At 28.1% G+C, this 26,772-nt stretch overlaps 2 protein-coding genes across 3 annotated transcripts; one reads left to right on the top strand and one right to left on the bottom strand.

Moving 5' to 3' along the window:
- The first annotated feature begins 888 nt into the window (after nucleotides 1-888).
- On the top strand, nucleotides 889-13,863 carry LOC132936604 (peroxidase-like). 2 transcript variants are annotated; one of them, XM_061003359.1, is made up of 11 exons: nucleotides 889-2,542; nucleotides 2,606-2,713; nucleotides 2,791-3,049; nucleotides 3,130-3,356; nucleotides 3,428-3,592; nucleotides 3,668-3,864; nucleotides 4,135-4,712; nucleotides 12,410-12,563; nucleotides 12,682-12,858; nucleotides 12,933-13,122; nucleotides 13,189-13,863. In XM_061003359.1, exons 2-11 carry the CDS (start codon nucleotides 2,623-2,625, stop codon nucleotides 13,377-13,379), a joined length of 2,229 nt encoding a protein of 742 aa, XP_060859342.1. In that variant the 5' UTR covers nucleotides 889-2,542; nucleotides 2,606-2,622; the 3' UTR covers nucleotides 13,380-13,863. The 2 variants fall into 2 exon arrangements, with proteins under 2 accessions (XP_060859342.1, XP_060859344.1); XM_061003361.1 differs by having other exon boundaries at nucleotides 889-2,713; nucleotides 4,135-4,697.
- A 4,380-nt stretch (nucleotides 13,864-18,243) lies between these two features.
- Nucleotides 18,244-26,186, bottom strand: LOC132936592 (trehalase-like). The gene is made up of 3 exons (XM_061003342.1): nucleotides 25,450-26,186; nucleotides 25,092-25,225; nucleotides 18,244-18,812 (listed from the first exon to the last, which is right to left on the bottom strand). Exons 1-3 carry the CDS (start codon nucleotides 26,184-26,186, stop codon nucleotides 18,244-18,246), a joined length of 1,440 nt encoding a protein of 479 aa, XP_060859325.1.
- Between the last annotated feature and the right edge of the window lie 586 nt (nucleotides 26,187-26,772).

Raw genomic sequence — 26,772 nt, 5'->3', positions numbered from 1 at the left:
GACACAAATACGTAGTACATATTAGATCCTTATTATAATGTACTAAATCGGAAATTGTATTATAATATGACTATACATTTTAAAATTTCTTAACATAAATTTTAATTAATATTATATTACATTTTTATATCAATAAAAAATAATTATATATAAGAATATGTCCAATGTTCTGTTGAATAATCTGTGTTAGACCTATGTTTATAATTATGACAATGTGGTATCACCCGTATTAGACGATACGCGGTAAACCAACTATACGCCTTACCCTCGTATTCTCTAGTTAATGACATTCTCTAATGTTAATGTACGATGGTATGCGCTTGTCGATTCTTAGTTCGTTCCTATCTAGTTGAAATGACTCAAAGATTACATATACCTTGGCACTATTCAGTTTAATAAAACTTCATTGACACATATGGTACGTACATCCCGGCGCTGTTCCTATAAAAGGTAAGAACGTAAGAATGACTAAAAATAATGTTTAACTTGGGTTTTCAGGTCGGAAACACTTTTATTGTATTAAAACACACATAAATAAAACACTTAGCAAATTCAGATCGCCTAGCCCGTACTACGATCGGCGTTTCACATGCACGTCGTAACTACGTCCTCGCCGAATCACTCAGCGACACCGGGTGCCGTGCCTGCGCGTACGGCGGTGTTATATAGAAAATGAAATGTAGAAGGTGAAATAAATCGTCTTGAATATCTAAAGTCGATTTCCTTTAAATTTATACCTACAAAATTTTAAAATTTTTTAATATTTTATAATAAATAATATATTATAATTGGGTTATATTTCCGTTTCTTATAAGATTTAATATTAAGTCTCATAAATTTGAACGTGGAAATCGGCTCCAAATAATTGATAGGCTAAAGTTTTTATATTCGGTTTATAATAATTAAATGCTCCTGCTCGAACACCATAAATTATATAATACACACACAGCACTACCGTTAAACCGGTTTGTGAATTCCTGATTTCCGATAATAATACAAAACTCGGCGTCTCAGTGTCGCATTCCCCTCGACTAAAATTACAGAGAAAAAACTGGTCACCGCTACTCATGACTCCGCGGTTGGGAGGGGTTGGGGTGGACCCAATACGATCGTCGTTCGCCCGATATCTCAATGGCCGATAGTTGGAACTAACCACAAACATCGGTGCATCGACGACGATTCCACGTGACACCGACTCCACTCGCCAAGACAACAGGCAGACTTCCAGTTATTAAAAGAATAAACTCATCGTTAAACGTAATTGGTTAAATAATTGTAATATTCGGATGAGTATTTTCAGTGTTTAACGACACAATTAAAACAAAGTAAATGACACGATAACAGTCAAAAGATAAGAATCTGTACATTAAACAATATAATTCAAGTTATGGTGAGTACCTACCAAACATTTATTTAAAGGTAAATAAGAAGGTTCTCCCTTATAAATTATAACAACATTTATCGTTAAAATTTAAAAATAATAACTGCATTGATATTATATTACCATCCATATTTAATTTTTTTTGATACTATTGCGTTCCTTGCTTGATAAAATTGTTTATTTTCAAATATATTTTTTTTAAATGTTCAACTCGTTGATCAAGTGTTAAAATTTAAATCGATTGAATAATTAAGTGTCCAGAAAATATACGATCACCTATACAATTTTTTTCAAATCCTAAATTCGATTTATCATAATTATTGTAAGTCTAGCTTAATTGCTTATGGTGTGAAGGATCTATAGATAAGGATCATATAAATTTGTGAGTATCGTGTGTGGCTGCGTTATCAATAATGTAATGTGTAGTTTTTGATAATTTAATCATAATAATAGTAGGTACTATATTATAGGTACTATATTATTACAGAGTTTACGTTTTATAATAACATACAATATATGTGATGTATAGTGTAGCCGGTAGTCGTTAATTTATATTACTTTGTTCAATTCGTTAGGTATATAATATTCAGTGTATGGTGTTCAAAATTTATCTTGACTTTTCTTTTGCCCGGAATAAAAATTGTGTTTCGAAGCAGTATATTATCAGGTAGGCAATATTCCTGTGGTAGACCCCGTGCTGATTTAACTCTAAAGTATCAAATAATACTAAGTTTTATATAATACGGTGGATTAATATAATCAATTATTACATAACCCTTACCTAACATGACCGTACCTACTAAAATCCGATGAATAAAAAAAACCAAATTTAACCCTTTTTAAACTAGTCTATATCATTCCCAGAGGTCTAATTTGCACACAAACATTCATTTATATATAAATATATATATATATTACCGTAAATGCCCGATCACTGGATAAACCTTTTTGTGCTCAGTAAATGCTGAAGTTCTTAATTTTATTCGGGCTTTTACTAAACACGTTGTGTACATCCTAGGATATACGAATTGACTTAGTATAAGCTGATCAATACACGACACATAACATTTAAGCGATAAGCTACGTAAAAATTATAATTATATATACTTTTACAGAAAAAATTATTTTTGAGTGAATTCTATATAACAGCTCTTTAAATAGGTAAATTATATAAAGTAAAAGTCATAATTGATAATAAAATATTTTTTTTTTTAATTATTACAGTTCATATAATTAGCAGAATGAGTTCCTCGATATCTATACATCTGTGGATTTGCATTTTGGTATTCTTACCATCGTGTTACAGAGGTCGAGCTGAGTTCTACTTTAAAGGTATAAACCATAACTATACCTTCAGTTTTGATTATTTTTCATACGAAAGGATATCAATGATTAAATGTTCTGTATAGATGATGGTTTGATGATAAAAAGAACTGACTGGTACAAACATCTCAAAACCAAAGAATTAGATGATCATATTAAAACATTTGTCAGCGATATTGAGAGACGTGAGGGGAATAGATGGCCTAAGCTAAGTATGGATATTGGAAGCCCGGAGCATGGACTATTGATCGATTCTCAGCTTTCCGAAGAACTGTATTCATTATATAGGCATGCTGAAATTGTTTCTGAAGCTTCCTCTTTTATACGCCATAGAGAATGTCAAGAGTATATACAATATAAATCTCATTAAAAAAAAATATTCATAATATGCATAAATTTAACGACCATTTAAATTAACTTGATAGTGGTGGAGGACAATGTGCCATAGACTTATCGAAAGTGAAACTAGACAAGACATCTTTGGGTAATATTTGTTTATCCATGTTTTACAACAAAACAGCATGCATCGGGATGAACTTGAAGTATCGTAGTCCTGACGGTTCTTGTAACAACTTGAAACGTTACTACTCGGGAAAAGCAACCACGGCTTATAAACGTTTGCTGTTTAATAACTATATTAACAGTTTTGATAGTAATAATTATAACATTATAATTTACCTTTGTACGTATCTAACGATGTGTTTTCATTTACTATCCATACAGGAGTTAGGGAAGATTCTTTTTCGTCTTACAGACCCAGTCCTAGAACGCTGAGCGTTGAATTTGTCAAAGACGAGCACTCACCAGATGACTTCAAAACGATGGCAATGGCGTACTGGACGATTTTTGTAGGCCATGATCTATCTCACACGGCAATGTCTAGAATGCGTAGGATTAACACATAACCATATATTATATTGATTGATCGTAATTAATGCATGCAAATTAATGTTAAATCCTTAGTGACTAGTTATAAATCCGTGAGCTGTTGTGCAGAAGGACGATCGGAGCTCATACCTGGAAGCATATACGACGAGTTGTGCTTGCAAGTTGTGATACCGGATGGAGATCCATTTTTCCGTAACCCTCATCGTTGTATGCACTACGCGCGTTCGGTGCCAGCTGTGCGTTCCGATTGTACTTTTGGAGTCAAGGAACAAGTAAGAGCCATATAAGATATAAACGTATATTTATGTTGGTTATAATACTCAAAATTACGTAAATACTTACCAACTAGGTAAATTTATATACTGTCATTATAATTATAATTAAAATTTTAAAAGGAAATCTATCTACAAAATAAGAAACGGTGTTTGTTTGCAGTGGTGCACATTTTTGATACCCCTATTTAGTGTTGAGAACTAACTTTTCAAATTCCTCTATAATCATAGATAATTTCAAATTGAACGTAACATGGTTATTTTTCGCAGATGAACCAAGCTACTCATTATTTAGATGGGTCGATGATATACGGTTCGTCGGCGAAACGGACGTGGTCGTTGAGGACCAACTTGGACGGCCAACTATTGACAAGCATGGGCTGCGATAACAAGAACCATGGCGACCAGCTACAGCCGCAGTATATGCCGCTGGAAGACACCGAATCAATCGCCTGTCAGTATGGCAGCGGCACGTGTTATACAGCTGGTGACATCCGGGCAAATGCGCTTCCCCAACTGACGGTCATGCACACATTGTGGATGAGGGAACACAACCGGTTGGCCAAACTACTGTCCCACGTCAACCCGCACTGGGACGACGAACGTATTTTTCAGGAGGCCAGGAAAATCGTTACGGCATCCATTCAGCACATAACTTACGCTGAGTGGCTGCCAGCGCTGCTCGGGGAAAACTACACCAGGCGGAACGGGCTTGAGCTGCCGACAAAAGGCTACAGTAACGCATACAACGAGACCACCGACCCGAGCGTCAGCAACAGCTTTGCGACCGCAATATTACCATTCGCCAATTCCATGTTAAGCGACACCATCAGGTTCGTGCAAACCTGGTATAAATATATTTTTATTATTATCGTGTATATGTAGGTTTTTTCGGGTTGAGGATATGATATACATAAACTATGAACAATTCTAGTAATTTAAAAACATTTAAAATCAGTGTGCAAATGCAAGAACAGGGAGGGGGTCACTAAAAATTACCTGAAACCATAGATTAAATACAACAGATAAAAAAACTTATAATTGAAACTGTCCGTAAAAAGCTATGTGTGTCAAAATATTTATACAGGGTGCGTCTTATGTCATTGTACGCGGGTTTTTTTTTAACGATTATGGATTGATGACATAGGGTTTCGTTAAAACGAAAAAATAGGTGTTTCTTTATTTTTAACAGGCAATTTTTTTATAATAATTTCAAAATTGTTAAACACGCAGGTATACCAATAGCAAAATCAATTTAATTTTTTCAAATGATAACTAGTATATTTTTTAATGGATTATGGTAAAGCTTTTTTTTTCTGAAAATGTTGACGGTCAAATCATCAAGTTTGGTTCTCTAGTAGACATTCTTTTCGATTAAGGTAGAAAAACTTATGAGGAATCTTGAATAAAATTTACAAATATTAAATTTAAAGAGAAAAATGTTTATGTATTTCTTACTCAAAATAAATTGCACATTTTGTAGATTTTTACGTATTTTGTCAAAATTTGAACTTTAAATAATTATCAAAATAAATCTTGACAATTTTTTTAGTACTTTTCAACTGTCATATATATATATTAAGAACCTTGTTATAAATTTTCAAGCTTTTTGACCCTACAGATAAAATTTTATTGACATTCATAGAAAAAAAAATATCAGTTGTTGTTGCTGTTGTCAGTTATATTATTAAATTTATAATCATTATTAATGGCAATAGTATTCAATATAGTAATTATGTTTTTTATTTTTTTTTCTTTGTGTCTGCCTTTTGGGGCAGTAAATATGGTTTGATTTTCGACTTCAGTTTCTTGTTCGATGGGAAAGGGAATTTAGTAGGTATGGGAATTATCTAGATCATATTATTTGATATAAATTATCTTTTAAAGTATCTAGGTAATTATATTACAATTTATCTAATGTTTAGCTTAGATAAAAAATGGGCTTATCTAGATAAATATTATAGTGCCCCTACAAAAATATAAAACCAATGTTATTAAAATTCTAATATTATATAAATTATTTATAAAATTAGAAGAATATATTTCATGTTATTATTGCCAACGACGTTATTACGATCAAGGCTGGTCATTAACGATTTTAAAAGTTAAAGTTAAGTTAAAAAGTTAATTTAATTTTAACTTTTTAACTTAACTAGTTACTTTTGACTTTTCATTAACTTAACTGTTAACTTACTAAATGTCTGTCTTAATTAACCTGAAATTAACGAGTTAATTTTTCATTTTAAGGAGTAAGTTAAGTTAATTATTTTGTTTTTAATTTTATAATATTTCACTATTTCAGTCTATATCGTTTTCATGTCAAAAAATATGTATCGTAAATTGTTTATAGTTAAAAATATATATATCATTCGAATCTTACTTATATAGACATACTGTATGAAGTATAAACACTATATCCTATAATTTAGTTTTGGGTTGGAAAAAAATTAAGTACACAAGCGTTGTATAAACAAATAAACTTTTTTTTAACTTAATAAAAATTTAACAAAAAGTGTGTATGAACTTTTAACTTAACTGAATTAACTTATAGTCAAATAAATTTTTAATTTTTAACTTTTTGTTATTGATGCATATATTAACTTCACTTAACTGAGTTAAATAAAAAATCATTAACTTGCCCAGCCTTGATTATGATAATACGAGAACCTGTGTGTGGGCATCATGCACTATCCATCGTTCTCTAGTCTCTACTAACTATAATGAGCATATTAAAATTAATTAGGTATAGGTTTATTTCCCCATCCATTTTAAAAATAAATAAAACAAACAATAAAAATAAACGTAAAAATATTATATTTATCTAGATAAATGTATTGTTGTATTTATCTTTATCTAGATAAATTACATTTGTGTCATTTTTATGAAGATAATATTTTGTTAAAATTATCTTATCTTATCTATGTCTTACACTGTGTTTAGCCAATTTTGTACTTTTTGAACTTTTTTCCCCCATGCCCACCTCCACCCATAATTAAACCCTGGATCCGCCACTGTGGTGGACTCCAGAATATTAGTTTTGACATTTCGGATAATACATAATAAATGGATATTAAAACGACGTAATAATATAAGAGAAAAAAAGAGTAATAAAGGATAAATCGATTAATATTACTTAACGGGTTAATGGTTTTCAATAATATTATAATATTATACTAATCCTACATCTTTATTAATTGTTTAAATTATGAAACGCTGCCGGTCGTCCAAACCCGTATATAACATTGCACCAATAATAAACGTAATAAAATAAACGGGTAGCACGCACACGATTGTAGTGCGTCGCTTAAACATGCGTAATACGAATATTGTTCGGACGACGCTTCCGGTCGGCCAAACACTACTCGTGTGTACATGCGTACATGTATGTGCTCCTGGTATCTGAGAGTAAAAACCCAGCTCGCACACGACCTTTATTGTAATAGACAAATGTAAAGTAGGTAGTTTATAACTATTTTACTATTTAAAAATTGCAATATTTTTTAAAAATGTAAAATTAAGAATATTATACAATTAATTTTCTTCATTTAATTAATTTTAGTAGGGGGAGCGATCGTCCTGTCATCCAAACCACGAGCAGCCACTGCGAAACACGATAGACTGTACCAATTTTTCGTTTACCCTTTGCCCAAGGGGTGTAATTTCAATTTTTTTAAAGTTATATGCTAAAAACTATAGGAAGGATAAAAAAAATGTCTTCTGACCAATATATATTTTACTGTAGTAAAATTACAAGAACAAATGTTATTAGAACCTTTAAACTGTCCATGTAATAATCTAATATATTATGAATATTCTATATTATCTAATAATTCTAACTACTTAGGTAGTATTCATTAATTTAAACTTAAATATAAATAATAGACAATAATATTACTAATTTGTGCCTAAAAACATTGAAATTTTTTTTTCAAAATAACGGTCCTCACTGAGAGAAGTTGTGTACTTATATAAATTTATAAAACAAAACTTTGAAATCTTTAATCTCACATAAAATATTTTTTATAAGCCAAACATTTTTATACTTCATTTAAATCGTGTAACGATCCCAATAATACACATGATATATTATTGTGATCGTTTCGCTTTCGGCTACATTTGGCAATATAAAAACTAGATAAACAATAGCACATAGAAAGTCGGCCAAATAAATTAAAGTCATATATCCTTTAGAAAACCTATGGGAATATAATGCGAGGGCAATGCGATATTGAAACCGCGTTTCAATATATCCTACAACTTCAATTAAATCATAAATGTATGAATATAATATTTAGATATTGTATTTGACATATGTATATATATATAATGCATAGTATCTGATTAGTGACGGATGGCGTATAACATATATTGCAAGCACGATAACAGGACACGATCCTTGGAATGACCAGGCGTGGGAATGAATTGATAATTAATTAAACAACGTCCTGTGAAATCCACAGATATGTCGATTGACTAGGGGGAAGTGGGAGAGCAGGAGGCCCTATAAAACCAGACCCGAAACGGCCTGTAGATTAGACGTGTGAAACCACAGTACAGACGAGCACCTTCACGAAAGACAACTTAACAACTTTGTCGAATTAGACTTAGAATATTTTATGCAGAAGAATTCAATACACAACTTAAACTTTCAACCAGTCTAATTATTTCGTCAACTCTACCTAAGAAATCCTCTACCGACAGTCTTGCTACCTGCAAATTATAAACTAAGCAGTTATCCCAATTGCTAGTTTACAACAATAGTTTAATAATACATTAATTATTAGGGCTCAGATTTTGTAGCAAATGCTTCTTTTGAGGGAAGTGTGATAGAAAGATAATTCTTTTATATAAATACGTTTTGAATCGTTCTGATTTTAATGAAATAAACTTTTTTTTGCTTTTTTTGCTTTTTTCCATAAAATCTGCTTTTTATTGCTTTTCCCCTATTTGGTTATTTTTTCTTGATTTTCATATATTTTTCTTGAAAACTTAGCTTATTTCTATGTATATTATACGTCTTGGACTATATTAGTATTACCAGAAATTATAAAACCAGTGAAAAAACCAATAATAAATATATGACTGATAAAATAACTGTCGTTATTGTGCCGAAATAGTTTTATCTACAATTATCTATAGTTGTATTTACGACTCAAGGAAAGAGAAAATTATCTGAATTATACCTACGTATTTTTATAGCACGTGCTAATACTTTAGTTGGCCGGTAAATATCAATCGACAATCAGTGAGGTATAAACGTATAGTGTTCTAAATAATTTCTTTAATCGTCAAAATGCCAAAAGTTAAAAATTTAAATTTAAAATTAAAAAAAAAATAGGTATTGTGTTAGAAGCAAAACAAAAGTTAGAGGAAGCTAATGGCGAAGTAGCGAAATTGATTTTAGAAAAGTGCAATCGTGTTTTTTCAAAAAATAATGGATGGGCAGAACTTCAAAAAGTCAATAGTATTCATAACGGCACTGCACTAAACGTAAATGTGGAACAGTATGATTCAAAGGATTTAGTTTGTATGAAATATGCACCGATTACATCGGTTGACGTGGACGTTGACGTTTTCTATGTAGGTATACAAATATATTAGCACCCAATATAATGAGTTTCAATGAAAGTAACTTGACTAAATATATGGTTGTGAATTCCTTTTTTAATATTTAATTTTATGTGTAATTGAAATTTGCTTTTTTAGAATTAAATTAATAAATGCTTTTTTGGTTTTTTTAAGGATTTATTTTGCTACAAAATCCGAGCCCTATTAATTATAATATCGCATAACCATATTTGACGATACTTAAGGGGTCTTTACAGCGACATTTGTTGTCTCTGTCTTATAACAACTTATGTTACGCGACAGTTATTTGTATTTTAAAATTGTAAACTGTTTGAACATCTTAAAATATTCATAACTCGCTTTAAAATTAAAATATAATGAAAAACCTATATCATTATCTAGATCTTAACTTTAAATTTCATACGATCTTATTTTTAAACTAACGGAGATAAACGTGTTCCACTGAGCGTAAAATTTGGTATGTTACGCACTTGTAAGACGGAAACAACAAATGTCAACTGTAGAGTTAAGACCAATTTAAAAAAAAAATTTTTTTGTCTGGCGCTGAAAAATTATTCAGGCCAAAATACAATCTAGATACATTTTAGGTATGTATACTCTGCAACACCTCAAATGACGCATCTGCTTTGGCCCTAATACCGATTTTTATGTTTTACATAAACTAGGTACACCGTATCAATATGTAACTATAAAACACTCATCTATTTTTTTTGTTGGATTTTAGATTTCGAGGTTGATAATTATAGTTTACAATAACAAATATACCTACCTTCTACCTATTATATAAATTTTCAATATATTTTATTTTATTTTACACGGTTAAAATCAAAATAGAAAGTATATAAACTAAAAAGAATAAGTATTTGATAATCCTATTTTAATTTAAATACAGATACTTTAAGAAAGTATTTAAAATAATTGATCCAAGTTCTTTTTTTGAAAGTATTGAAAATACGTATTTTAGTACTTACTTATAGGTACATAATAAGTATAGTATATAGTATCCATAATAATTGCATCGTTGTTATTGGGCATTTGGACCAATTATTTACACTGAAACGTTACTATCGTGTTGTATACTATTGTTATCATACATTATATTTAATGATTCGTTAATGGTTGGTTTCATATTATTATAATATAGGTCATACACTCGTTATCAAATAGTATTGTTATGGACTATAGTTGTTACGCATAGTGTTATAATGCAGTAAAACACAAACGCCAAATTATATTATGTGACAATTAATATTTAAAAAATAAGATACTTCATGTTTTTGACTATTTGAGTATCTTAATATAATATAAGGTGGTATAGGTCAGTGGCATAATTATAAATTGTTAATGAGAGTTGGGGAGGGGTCACATAATTTTCGCAACACAAGGCTACATTTATAATATGATCCAGTAAAAATATTTAATATCGTTTTATAGTGAATTCACTAAGTACATAATCGCTATCAACTAGTATATTTTGATTTGTTCAACAAATATTTAACTAAGCTATTTACGATTATTTTTAATTGATTGATGTAAATAAATAAATAACTGTTATAATATTATGATTGGCCTCATGTAATTATTCCATAATATTTAGGATTGATTGTGCAAGTGATTGATACATATACTAAAGTTTTATTTTAAAATTATATACGTGTCTAACTTCGTTAAAGATGTAAACAATCTTTGGATTGTGATTGTTAATGTTTTAATGTAGTGATTACATTTAAATTGTATTATCCTTCTATGATTTTTCTTCATAACGTTTTTGTTTGATATTATTTTTTATTTTTTTTACCAACCATCACAAATATTTTTTTCTATTTGTAATCGCAATCTATCAATTAATTTATTAATTATGAATGCTTTATTCATTTTTTACATATTAGGTATAATTTTATTATTCGACGTACCTATAATCGCAGAATCGATTTCGCGGGGATTCACGGGCAACGCACGTAACAATGTCACATAATAGGTACGAGGCACTAAACAATAAAATAAGACATAAGCATCTAAATATTATAATGTTTTTATTTTAATTATTTAATTTACTATATGTGTAGACTGTAGGTGGTGTTGTTAAAATGTATATGAATGTTAATGTTATTCCAAAAATAATTTTCATTTTAATTATATTGATACCTACAAGTTATAGTACTATTATAATTTTCCATTTTGGATACCTGATTTAAATATCTATATTTTTTTAAAATATTTTTTCCGACAAATAAATTTTAAGTTTAAACATTCCAAGTAATTGTCTAATGGCAACAAGATCTTTATTATAATATACTAAATCGGAAATTGTATTATAATATGACTATACATTTTAAAATGTCTTAACATAAATTTGAATTAATATTATATTACATTTTTATATCAATGACAAATAATTATATATAAGAATATGTTCAATGTTCTGTTGATTAATGTTTCTAAATAGAATCTTCACATATAGCCTACTTATAATTATTAATTTGTATGAACCTATGTTTTTGTTTAGTTTATATATGGAAGGTACTTAGACTGACTCTATCTAAAACAAATTAAATTAGCGTTGTTGAAGTACGATAGTATGTGCTTGTCGGTTCCTTCTAAATTAGAATTACTCAAGATTCTATATAACATGTACTATTTGGTTTAAATAATCGTATGGGCCACTGTTTTTTTTTTTAATGTAAGAAGGTAAAATTGGTGAAATAAAACTCAATCACAGTTTTAGATCAAAAACAAGTTTATTGGTAAGCGCGATTGGCGGTGTTATAATTTAGAAAAAATCAACTGTCAATTCAGCACAGATTGCTTCGTTGTCTGACCTATCTACATTTAAAAGTTGCTAAAATATATTTGCAACTATGCTACCTATATTATATTAAATAAAATTATATTGACGACAGTCTACATTGTAGACTCAACAATATATGACAATATATGAACCTACGTTTTTGTTTAGTTTATATACGGAAGGCCGAATGATCAACGCAAGTCTTTCACTAAAGGAACATTACAACCGACCAACTGGTTTACTATTAAATTACATGGATCAGCTTGTCAGAGGGCTATCTACGCAGAATACACAAAAAATTGATATGCTATTTACTAAAACGGTAGGTTTTTGAAATACAATCAATATAGCGCAATGACATTACATTACATAATCCTTTTCAGACTATATTTTCCGTATAACTTTTATAATTTAACATTAGTGATTTGAATTTTTTTCAGCTTACAAATTACTTATACAGTGTTTATCCAAACCACGCGTTTGGAATGGACATCGTCAGCTTGGATATACAACGAACCCGTGATCATGGTATACCAAGCTATACAGAATTTAGAAAATATTGTCGACTAAAAGCTATCAGAAGTGTACAAGATTTATCCAAGATCATGGTTGAAGGCGTAAGTTTAAAAGTATATTAAATATTAAATAATGATATAGTACTTAATTTATTCCTGTATATTTTAATATTTAGTCAACTGATAGACTATTGAAGCAATACAAACATTGGAGAGATATAGAGCTATTGGTAGGTGCATTGTTTGAGAAACACGAAGGAGACTCAATGGTTGGCCCAACGATGAGATGTATTATTAGAGAACAGTTTATAAGAACTAGAATGGCAGATAGATATTTTTACGATTTACCAAATATATTCAATGAATGTTAGTATATCTGAAATATTTTTAATGAATGATCCTGATTTTAACTATTTTTTTATAATATTTAAGATCAACTGACAGAAATCAGAAAAGTGACGCTTGCCAGAATCTTTTGTGACAACAGCAATAATGTCAGAATGATGCAGAAAAAAGTATTTTTGATACCTGCAATGGCTGATTTGCAACTCTGTAATTCCCAATTAATTCCAAAAATCAACATCAATCACTGGTCAGAGATGGTCGATACATTTCAAAAATAACTTTAAATTTAATAATCAATAATCAGTGGAAGTACCTTCACTGGATGGTTTGTTCCCTCAAGTAACTCAAGCCATTGCATTTAATTTTATTTAAAAAACATACATTAGGCTTATTGTACTTTTTTTTAGTATAGATTGTATAAGTTCTAGATTAAAAAAATAATCAATAATCAGCCTTTAATCTAACCTTATTTTAATTTTACCTATATAATTTATCTTGTCTTTAATAAATATTTTTAAATTAATTATGAGTCTAAAAGTTGCTATGTTACGCACTTGTAAGACGGAGACAACAAATTTCACTGTAACGGCTATAAAAATATTTTTGTCTGTCGCAGAAAAATTATAGTCAGGCCAAAATACAATCAAGATAAATTTTAGGTATGTATACTCTGCAACACCTCAAATGACGGCTCTGCTTTTGCCCAAATACCAATTTTTATGATTTATATAAACTACACCGTATTAATATGACAATATGAACTACCCACACAGCATTTGTCAATCAAAAAATTGTATAATTATTGAATTTGATATGGATTCAGATATTTAAATTTAAAAGTTTATGAATTATTGATAAAATATTTTAATTTTTACGCTGTAACCAAAACATTGTATAGTTATGAATAAATATTGGCTCAACAATATTTAATTTTTAAAGATGATTAAAAATTGAATAAATCTTAAAACTCATAATTTATTATTCAATCTTTATTATTAATATTCTACCTTTATTTTCTATTCATTGAATAAAATATATATTATTTCCAATAGTAATTGGAAATTAAATATATCTTATAATGTAACATTAAATAATTTAACTATATTAATATTTATTTTTTGTTAATAGGTACTCATAATTTATTAAATATTTATAATTATTATTCTATTTTTATTTTTTATTCATCGAATAAAATATATATTATAATTTTATTTTAATCTTCATTATCATAATAATAAAAAATAATATAATATCGATTACAATATAAGATATTAATAATATGCTTAGCAGCTATAGTCGACAATAAAATAATATATATATTCATATTATAGTAAAACCAATAAACGCGTGCAATCACAGTTTACAACATAATATATATGTTATAGACTATAGTTATAAGTATATATTATATATTAGTGATACGAAAAATTAAAATTAAATTACAAACTTCAAACTATACATATAGAACCGAGCGAACATGATATTTTATGATATTTGTAATTTTGTGTATATTTTTTTATATTGATATGTATGTGAATGCTCAATATGGCATATGCCATATAATATTATATGGTATAATAAAATATTAGGTACTAATTGCAATTAAAAAGCATATATAGTTGCTGAAATAGTTGGTGGATATATATTTTGAACTTGAATTTATATACACGTTGTCATGTTATAATTAAAAGGTACTTATTAATCGACTTAATTATCATACACGCCCACTGTCAATATATGTATATTATATATTAACAAATATAGGTATGTCCGCCTCATAGAATGTGCAATCATACAATTATACATCATACAATTATGTATAGTGAATATAGAATTATTCATCTATCACTATTCATTATTAATATAATGCACTTAAAACTAATAGTGCCTAATAAGTTATTTTAATTAACTTATTCAATATGTCATAATGCACTGCATAGACGATAGACCTATAATAAACTAATGGACATCGCATAGAGGTTTTGCCCGTTACTGTGGGCCGAAACATAATTTATATAACCCAAAACATGCTTTTTATCTCTTATAAGTTCCATGCTCATATGTTATGTTGTCTGGATTAATCACGGCAGGGCGTTAGTTTACAGGTCTATGATGCACTAACAGTATACATTGTATAATCTGCTGATACGACTCAATAGTACTAATAAATATTATTTCGAAAAATATCCTTAATATGGCTCAAGAACATGGTCTGTTGTCTGTCACTACAATAGTACCTACAATAATTTACAAAATTGCTACGGCCTAAAAGGATTGAAAATCGTAAACAATTAAAACTGTCATCATTTCGTACCATTTGCTTATTATATTATTATTGTTACCGAGTAAAATCGCCGATAAAATTAATATTTTTATGACCGTTATCTGTGTGTAAAACCAATTTTTTTTATCCATTGAGTTCACGAAGACCGTGTGTGTGGCATGCTTTTAAGTTTTCCTGTTAAAAAAGTCAGATAATTCAACCAGAGTTTACACCTAATACGACATTCTATTAATCTTCAAATATTTTGGTAAGTGAAACAATGTAAATTAGTAATACATAATATTATATATGAATATAGCGGTACCAATAGGCACTAACACTAAACAATTTTATGAATCTTCTGTTTTTTTTTAATTAAGCTTGACGTGTTATTGCCAATTTTGCTGCTGATACTGACGACTGTCTACTGTACGTATTATTAACTTATTGTCTTTATCACTATACTTTCAGTAATTCAAATATGTCAAACAATAAAAATATTAGTAGGTCTACTAAACGTAGGCGATTTTTGGAGGATCTGGAAATGGTAGATTATTTGTATGACAATGATAAAAATGTAGAATGTAAGAAATTTACATATAACACCGTTTAACGATATTATTTTGTTTTCATAATTTTATTATTCGATGTAGGTACCTATAATCGCGGAATCAATTTCGCGTGGATTCACGGGCAACGCACGTAACAATGTCATATAATACGAGGCACTAAAAATAAAAATAAGACATAAGCATCTAAATATCATAATGTTTTTATTTTAATTATTTAATTTACTATATTGTACACTGTAGGTGGTGCATTCAAAATTAAACTGTACATGAATGTTAATGTTATTTCGAAAATAATTTCCATTTTAATTTTAAATGTTAACCTTCATACATTCGCTTTCTAATTAATAAAACATATTTAATTTCTAGGTAATTTGTCTAGTATGATTCAAAACCATTTTTACATAGGTAGATAATTTTTTCCTAATTTTAATATTTCATGGTAAATATTCTCACATAAAATTTGAAACTCACTGTATGTAAATTGCTATTGTTAATGTGTTATCACTTATTTTTTAGCTCCGATTTTAACTTCCTAATTTGGAAATGTAGAGCAAATTAAATGTCTGAATCAAAAAATATTTATAACAAAATATTAAATTGTAATTAACAATCTATGACTGACGTAACATTTAAGTATTCTAAACCATCCACTAATAACCATAAAAAATACATTCTTAAAAACTTTAAATTAGGTACTTTAAATTACTCACAACTATACATTAACTTTTCATTTAAAATCAAATATTGACAGACTATAACTATTGACCTAAAATTCCTAAATTTATCTATCATAATTTTAAATTTGTTTGTTCGTTGATTAATATTATACTATATTTATAATATAGGTTCAACAAGTAAGCTGGAACAAAATATGGATATAATATTAAAAATACAAATTTAGAGTTTTCTTCTGATTTTAGTTTGAATCAAGGTAATCAAATGCATTATACTTTTTATATTATATATTATTATTATTTAATTTGTATTTACATCAAGTATGATCTACTTTTGTATTATCATAAATCTTCTTTGAATTGATTAGTTTCTTCAATACGTCACTGCAGTTTTTTGCCGTTACATCCCAATTTTGTACTGAGGCTGTAGAATTGTATAATTGTAGAAATTCCAATACGATTCCGTTCGACCAGCCAAAACCATCTTGGATTTTATATTCTCCCGAACTTTTTCCTATTTCACCGCCTGCATCCACTCGGTACTGTCAAAACATTTGGCGAATTAATATACACGATAACCAACGACAATATGATTTATTTAAATAGGTCTGCAGATATAGTAACAAGTATTAAAAAATGTAAAGTCTACCAGGGGCTAAAATACTATGTCCCCTGAATGATAAATCTGTGTCCCAAGTTGTATAACGTGTTTTTTTAGTTTTGTAGAAATAACAAACATTAATTATTTAATATTTTAATTTACTAATTACCTATTCTGTTAACTTAAGTTAACTACCTACTTATTTTATTTCTATACTATGGACAAGTTTGTTATAAAAAAAAAGAAGAAATGATAATGGGGAATTCAAAGTATTCTAAACTGTGTCTATTGAAATACAATATTGTTTACAGTAATACCTACTGAAAAGTTAACTAGTAGGTGAATCGTAATTTATAGAATATTTTAATAATATTATATAATTAGGTATAGGTACTATAGCATATTATAAATATGTATCGTTGTTTATTTTAAGTCTAAAATATGTTAAAATATTAAAAAAATTAAAGTTTAAACTGATGATTCTAATCATAAATAGGATTTTATAGAAATAGATAGTTATTTTGTTTTATAATAATAATTATAAAAGTTACCTCGATAACACACTTACATGGTAAGTGGTATATAAAAGTAGTGGGAGGGGGGATTTTGTGTGTTTCAACCCTCAAAGGTTTTTTTTTGATATAGAAAACTGTCAAAGCCCAAATGTAACAGTGAAATTAATAAGTGCGTGGTGTGTCCACTGAAATCAGATGTATTATAGACCCTACAGTCTACAATTCACCCGAAACCTGCCTATCAGTTAAACCACCTATACCATGTTCAATTACTGTCCTACAGGCCAATTGATATGTTTGTGCACACATTTTTTTAGCAACTTTAAGCATTTGCCTCAAATAGTTATACCCTTATGATGGTTATGATGGTTATGTACGTTGTGAATTATTAATAAAAATTGATAGTCAAAAACAGCCTAATGAAATGTACCTATATTTATAATAAATTAAAATAATATTGTTTACACTGCACAGTATCCCCTTTCTACCCTATAAATTGTTTTATTCAGCTGTTTCATCAAATCGGACTTACTTTTTCATACATCTTAGAAGTGTTGTAAAATGGAACATAATTTGTGCATAACCATTTGGACGCTAGTTCTGACGCAATTTTTTTCGCGTCTTTATGACCAGTGCTCTCTAACGCCATAACTGTGATGTATTGGAGTGGGGGCCAAGCATTCGGCTGGTCCCACTGTTCATCCGATTTGCTAAGTGTGGTTGGTATGCCCCCAGGAGTCTTCAGTACATCCGCTTGGTTCAAATAGTCAAGCACTCTTGTGACGAAGTATTCGGTTTGATTTTTCGCATAACACCCAGTCCATAATGGTGATATGTTTGTAGGATAAAAATATTTACGTTTGACATTATTAATTATATCAAAGTCTAACCATGCTCCGACTTCTTCATCCCAAAGAACAGCTGTCACTGCTTCGTTCCATTCCAAAGAAATGTTTTCGTATTTCAAAGCCTTTACAGTGTTATTCATCTCTCGGTAAAAATCACTCAATATTTTTGCATTCCAAAACATTAAGGCATTTAACTCTACAGGGACAATTGACCTCGTTTTTGTATTTGTGATGTCTCCTGCAATCATACAATGACATCAGTTATTGTATGCAACTTTTTTGACCACATCATAACCTAAGACAATACCTATTATCCGATTTAGTGACATTTTATCTCACTCCCCTTTCCCATTTTATAATGATACACACATAAAATATATTTACATATTTAATACATCGCTCGTTTACCATTGAGTTCAAATATTACATTTTTTAATGTAAATTAGATAAAAAAAATAAAAATAAAAATTATAGGGTAACAAAATTAAATCATTTTCCAACCGATGTGGGGAATATTAAAATCATATATTATCTTGATCAGAAATGAAGTACTTTATTATATTTTATATCATTGACACGTCGTATACTATCAAATTCGGGATCAAGTTTTAATTATGTGTATGACAGATAAAAGTAAAATAAAACTAATATTATGCTTCATATTATTCGTTGTGGACATGTTTCTAGAAAAAATATAATAAATAAAACCTTTACCAGTTGAGTATAATAAACGTGATAATACATTTTAGGTACACATCATTTATGACATAGACTTTAGAAAGTATAACTATAAGTTAAGCCTACTGTAATTCGAATAAATTTTCATACTCTATACATTAAATATATAGTGAATGAAACTATGTTGAAATAGTGCACGAAAAGAGAAAAATATTGGTAATAATGGTAATATTTATAATTGTAATAATGACCACATCATATATAGACATAACATTCTGACATTATATTCTTAATATCTTAGTATTTACGATAGTTCTTTATATAATTGACATTTTATCATATACAATGCAGTATTGTAGTTTTGTCGGTACCTACTAATCAATACTTTAAGCTTTGTTTAAACTTATAAAACAGTCTTAAACCAATAAATTGATTTTATTTTAACAAATAAATTAGATGAAAATATATACCGATGTTAACAAAAATAATACAACCATCCACCGTGATCCTATATTCGTGATATAATTGGTGACTAACAAGCTGCTTAATAAGCTTTAGTTAAAAATATTGTAATATACAGAAAAGCCTATTGAAGGCGACGAAAAATGTATAAGCTATGCTTTACATTTTATTTATGACGCGCAATTATATATATTATATACATTTTTATCCAAGCTTAATTCGTCATCTGCGTTAATTTACATGCCAACTTCACTCCCATTTTTAGAAAATTTAAAAATGTTCAGAAATACAACTATATATACCTACAAGTTTTATAATATATTTTATCATTAAAATTGTTCATTAAATTAGTGATATCTTATTATTTTTTAAAACACATGATATTTTTGAAATAAAATAAACTGAATTATAGACAAATATTTTTATTTCTATACTTTTTGTTTATATTTTCTCCCACTAAAACGCTTTAAATAAATTAAGGAAAAGTGGTCTTAAAAAGAAAAACTTTTTCGTAAAGACTGAAGAGTATATATTTTGTTTCAAATTTCATAATGTTTAAGTAGTTTTTATCGTAGTAGGTATATATTAGCAAGGCTGGGGATTTACGAGTTAAAGTTAAAATTAAGTTAAAACGTGAAGTTAATTTTAATTAAATTAATTAACTTGTTAATTTTTTTTTTCAAATTAACTTTTAACTTAATAAGTTACTTTTTTTCAAGATTAACGTGTTAATTTCAAGTTAATTTTATTTCAAAAGTATCTAAATTAAGTTAATTTTTGTTCGAAGAATAATGACAATTTTGAATGGGTTTTTAGTTTGATGTATCATTTTAAATTCTAATAAAGCATATTATGTGTCTGGAATTTTTTATTTTTGATTAGTAAATTTTAACTTTACACTACGCTAAGTTTTTTTTTTCAAAGTTAACTTTTAACTTAATGAGTTAACGAAAAAAATACGAGTAACTTTTAACTAATCCATCTCAATTTAAATCCCATTGAAGTAATATTAATATTATGTAACTACATTAAGAACCGCTACAAAGATATTTGTTATCTCCATCTTACAAGTATGTAAAATTGTAAATTTACGCTCAGCAGATCACATGAGTTATTTAAATTTTATATATATATTTATAAATATATATTCAGTTTTCAAGTGAGTTATAAGCATTTATAATTTACACCATCTTATATACGCATAACTTGTTAAAAAAATTAACCATCTTAAAAACCTACACACAAACACAGATAATATTCTTTCCATCAAGTTTAATAGTAGGTCAGTCACCCTTATTTTTAAACTAACGAAGCTAAACGTGATCTGCTTACGCACTTTTAAGACGGAAACAACAAATGGCTGTGTAGCCGTGTGAGACTCAATATCTCAAACTTATTTCTGTTTCCTCCGAGTTTGACCATAACGAGATTTATACAATCTACACACTTACCGCTATATATAGCTTCAACTCATCAAGTTAAGTTAATTTAAGAAGATGTAAGTAAAGTAAAGCTAAAAACAACTAATATATTTTTTGGACGATTTTGGATTTTAGACGAATTAACTTAGATGAAATTAATTTAAATCATAATGTACTTATGATTTGGGCCCATATAATATGAGACATAGCCGCAAGTAGTATTTACAGAGAATTTAGGGCCGGTAGTTGACAAATCAACTATTCACTTAACTATTCCCCCAATAATTAAATAAGTGGTCAGCTAAAATAGTATAATTATAACTGAACCTACAAGTTATAGTACTTAGTTATATTAATATATTTTATAATTTTCCATTTTGGATAATATTTTCGATTTATATATCTACATATTTTTAAATATTATTTTCCTATTAGTACATTTTAATTTTAATCATTCCAAGTAATGTGTGTTTGTAATATGTGTGTAATGGCGACAAGAACACTACCTAATTAATATTTATAGGTACACGAATACGCAGTAGGTACATATTAGATCCATATTATAATGTACGAAATCGGAAATTGTATTATATGACTATACATTTTAATTATTATTATATTACATTTTTATATCAATAAATAATAATAATATATGTAGTATATGTCCAATGTTGTATTGAATAATCTGTGTTAGACCTATGTTCATAATTTTACAACTATTATTTAAATAATAAATATAATAGGCGGCCAAAGTTATAAGCTACCTATTTTGTTTGTCTCATGAACCAGCTAGGATCATAAATTAGTAACACCCACTATATAGTCACTACCCTGCAACTCGTACTATTGTAAATTAACTTACCTATACGACTATATTATACTATACATACCTAATATATAGTAATACCTATTATATATCAATAGAAAATAATTATAAATCTGCACAAATCATTAATATTCTTGGACATTTTTATGAATTATAATATTTCATAACGCAACAAAATTATAAATAAATGGTTAGTATACAATTAATAATTTAAAACAATTAATTAATAAAATAAGCTCGAAGGTAACACGTCAAATTTGTTAAGAATACAACAGTTAAGTTAAAAATTAGTTACAACAAAAATTAACGAATTATTTAACTTCGTTACTATTAACTTAAAATTTTAACTTAATTTTAATTTTTAACTCGTTAAAGTCTTGCCTATAGGCTATAATATGTAATATGATGCTTGGTACGATTTTTAAACTATAGTTGATATACTATATAAAAATATCATTATTTTATTCAAAAGGATTTAGATTTCTATTTATAAAACCCACCTACTCAACAATTTCAAATACGTATATTTCTATAAAAGTAATGTAAATACAAAATTAACAATTTTAAAACCAACATGCATTTTTAATTTATAATATTTAGCAGGGGCGGAGTGGGAACCAAATCCAGGCCGGGAGTTTAAAATTTATCCAGGCCACCCACCAAAAATTTTTTTCTCGCTACGCTCGAATTTTGTTTTTCTATTCACCTATTTCATAACTATTATATAAGTAGATTTAATTCTAGTGCAATTTATAACTTGAAAAAAAAATTAATTTTTTTCAATGAGTTAAGTTAATTTTTTTTTTTTTTGTTAACTTTTAAATTTAACTGAAGCCTGAAACCAATTTATTGAATTAACTTAACTAGCCAGACTTAATTATTTTCATTAAATTGCCCACCTTTTATTAATATACTACTAATACCTGAATGTCTGAAATATAAAATTTGTAGGCATAGTTTAATAGTTGAAACCAACGAAATATTAATAATTAATAATTATATATTGTGTTTTCATGGTTTAGGTATAGTAGGTATAAGGTAATAAGTAATAAATAAATACATAAATTATAAACAATATAATAAAAATTAAAAATGGTTTATACATTTATAATAATAATTTAAATAATAGTTTAGATTTCTCACCAACTGCATTTATGATAATATTATTATCAATTTCCATGAGAATTTTATTTTCAATGGCCATTAGCATAAAAGACTCAAGATGTTCATTGGTCATTGAATTTCTCAGCCGGTTTTTTAAATATTTCAATGTTGAGAATGACCTTTCACAAGAAACTTGCGTAACAGGGAGGGTTAAAATATATTGATATGCTATAGTTAATGTCGGGTAAGCATTTGCAAATAAATTATATTTAATTAAAACATTATAACAACATATTACACACTTCTTAAGTAGGTGTACCTTTTAGAAAAAATGAATCTAATTGATTACATTTTTCAGCACATTTTGCAAGTAATTTTTTGTTTTTTTCGCGATCTCTTCCTGCCACCCCTTTCCTTTTTTTATTCATAATTACAATATAATATCGTACGATCAATAATATAAAACTTAAATTTTCATTAGATAGCAAACAAATTAACATGTTAACAACAGCTGGATTAATAAAAGGAAAAACGTGGATAAACGACACTGTCGACACCCTCAACAACAAGTGAACAGTGTACAAATATCAAACACTAATGACTAATTTGTTTGGGCTTATTATAGATATTATTTATAAAAATAACAATGACCAAAGTAAAGGGACCAATAATACAAATTTAATATGTATTATCATTAATATTGATTATATTATTATAAATACTAATATTTTAGACATTATTAGTATTATTAGTTATTATTAGCCATTAGGCATTGGCGCATTGCTATATTCGTCGCCACTCTGCAGTCCTACAGTAGTAACTACAGTCTACAGATAAAGGGTACAGATAAACAACTTGTCGGTTCAACAGGTGGAAATACGTCGAATCTGGGTGTCATATTATAAAAATAACCAGCCTATATCAATATAATATTGCTTTAATTTTATTTAATGTCTATATTTATGTACCAAATATTTTGTAATTTTATATCCAAAGCTTTCTCATACGAGTATACGATTGTACGAGGCTATTACAATGTTCTATTATTACATTAATAATATTTGTAATACAATAGTTTAATAGACACACATTTTTGACACATTTAGCATTTAGCGTTAACTAATATTTTGTAAATTAAATTAAATTAAAAAAAAAAAATCTAACAAAATGGCCAGGCCACCAGGCCATAGTATGGTCCAGGCCATCTGGAAAATTCCCATTTCCAGACCGGCCACTCCGCCCCTGATATTTAGGTAGTTTTTAAGTATTCCGATTGAATTAATGAATTTAACACTACATGCAAGATTTTTTATGTAAACTAGTTTGGATCAAATTTATTAAATAGTTATAATTAAGTAATAATATGTATAATAGGAAGGCCACAAATGCTCAAATAAAATTTGTAATTATATGAAAGAAAGAATACGATATAATGTTATTTAACATATTTATTCAGAGCTATACATTAAAGGTGATTTGAGAAATGTTCGGAAGTTAATTTGTTTGTGTCAAATGAACATACCAGGTAAGTATTTTTTAAGAAAATAACAAAACTGAAATTTTTTCGAACTTAAATCACTATTTAATAGTAGGTAGGTATTGCGAATAATTTTTCAAACTATAGATTTTATTCTACAGGTACCTAACTATAATATCAATGTATTGTTATACACTACCTACACATTTTCCGCACACGCGTGGTAAAATAAAGTGTATTTTGTAAAATAATATTAATGATAGTAAGAAATAAAAACCATATATACATAATATTCGCTTGAGCTATAGATACAAGGAAAAATGTCCGGTAGAGTTATAAGTACATAGAAGTAAGTACGCTGAGCCCAAATCTATTGTTTTAAAATAAATGGCGTTTTTATTTTATTTTGTTGTTACTTTTACAGTATCTAACAGAGGAAACTTTTTTTACCGATAATTAAGCAAACGCAGAAAGCACAATTCATTTTGAATGGTTTTAAGCGTCGTTGGAAATATTTATAATAAATACAAAAACTAGTAAGTCATTTACCTTTATTTGTTCCATTTAGGATGAACCAACGGCTCGAAAAGTCCCAACCCGATTCCGCTGCAGACTTGATCTCGGAGTAAAAGTTTTCTCTTTCACTTTCAGTTTTAAAGAATTGTGCCTTCGTTATGTCTTCCCTGTTATACAAAACATATTTTGAAATTATAAAAATTTGAAATGTATAGATATTTACTAATAACCCAAATTACATATGTATGATTCGTAGGCAAATAGGTAGTACCTAATATACACTGTGCCACAGAAAAATTAAATAATTTTAAAATCAGTAACATCAATTAATATTTATAAGCCCATAAATTAAACTTGAGATAACTTCTATGAAATACAAAATTGTATTTACCTGTATGATTCGGGTCGTGGTCCTGTTGAATAATCCCTGTATACTGCAAGCGTGTAATTTTTTCCGTTTTTGTTAATTGTTACGTTGTGCTGTGTCATCCAGTACTGGAATTCAATTTCTAATGCATGAATATTTTCTATCACAAATGTCATGTCATTTGTTGCATCGACATAACTTTTGATCATGGGTGTAATCATAGGGGGCTGAGATCGCTTAGCATAGTAAATTCTACCTCCGTTTGGTACATGTCCAAACGTTTTAATCATTGAGATATAATTACTTATCATACCTTTTGCAGTAATATGCATTTCGCATATTAATAAGCCTCTAATTATCCAGAAAGAGTCCCAATAATATATTTCACGGAATCTACCACCTGGTATTATAAAGGGATTTGGAACGTAGATTAATGAATAATTCGTGGGTTTCAAGCGGACGTCATCTATGATCGTTCTACCGAGTTCTTTCCATATTAGATTTATTTCCTTAGCCCAGCCTTTTAAAACATTATCCTTAATGCTTTCAAGAAATTTTGGATTTTTGACCCAATCAGTAGGAATCCATTTTATTAATTCAGAATCTTCTTTCTCAAAACATGTGTTGATGGTTTCATTCAGTTTGTTATTGTTTGGCTCTTTGCTCCACTCTGTTGAATTGAAGAGTGTGTCAATAACATCATAGTTGCATTTAGTTTTCATGTCCACAAAAGTCTTAGAATCATGAAATAATTTAGACATCTGTACGGTATGCAGAATAGATCCTTGACAGAAAATTTTACTGAAACAAAAATATATTAATATAAATCATTAAATTAAATTAGAATGTTTTTAATTAATCTAATAGGTACTATTAATTTTATCTTAATAATATTCACTGTAACTAAATTTAAATGTCCTTTTTTCAAACTATTAACTACTTTTTTTTATATAAGATATAATATTGTGTCATTTTTGAAGATAATCCGTATTCTTAAAGTTTAAATTTTAAGGTATCAAACATAAACTATAAATACAAATTACAAGTACACATTTCATTGAAGGTTTTATCAGATATTTAATTTCTCAATTTAATAGATGTGAAAATATAAACATCCTTGCATAAAAGTAAGGTGAATTATTAAGATAACTAATTAATTGAAACCACGATTTTTTTCTCGATACATTTTGGTCAGATTATCTATTTGATGTTTGACATAAACTTCGTAAATACAACCAATTTTTTTTATTTCAACTATGTGATAGCTATGATTTTAATAAACATCGATATAGCATTATGTAAATTATCTAATGGGGGACGAGGTGGCGAGCGGTCTAACGCGACGGA

The sequence above is a fragment of the Metopolophium dirhodum genome, chromosome 1 (assembly GCF_019925205.1).
Source record: "Metopolophium dirhodum isolate CAU chromosome 1, ASM1992520v1, whole genome shotgun sequence".
Lineage (NCBI taxonomy): Eukaryota > Metazoa > Arthropoda > Insecta > Hemiptera > Aphididae > Metopolophium > Metopolophium dirhodum.
This window is presented reverse-complemented; position numbering and strand designations above follow the sequence as displayed.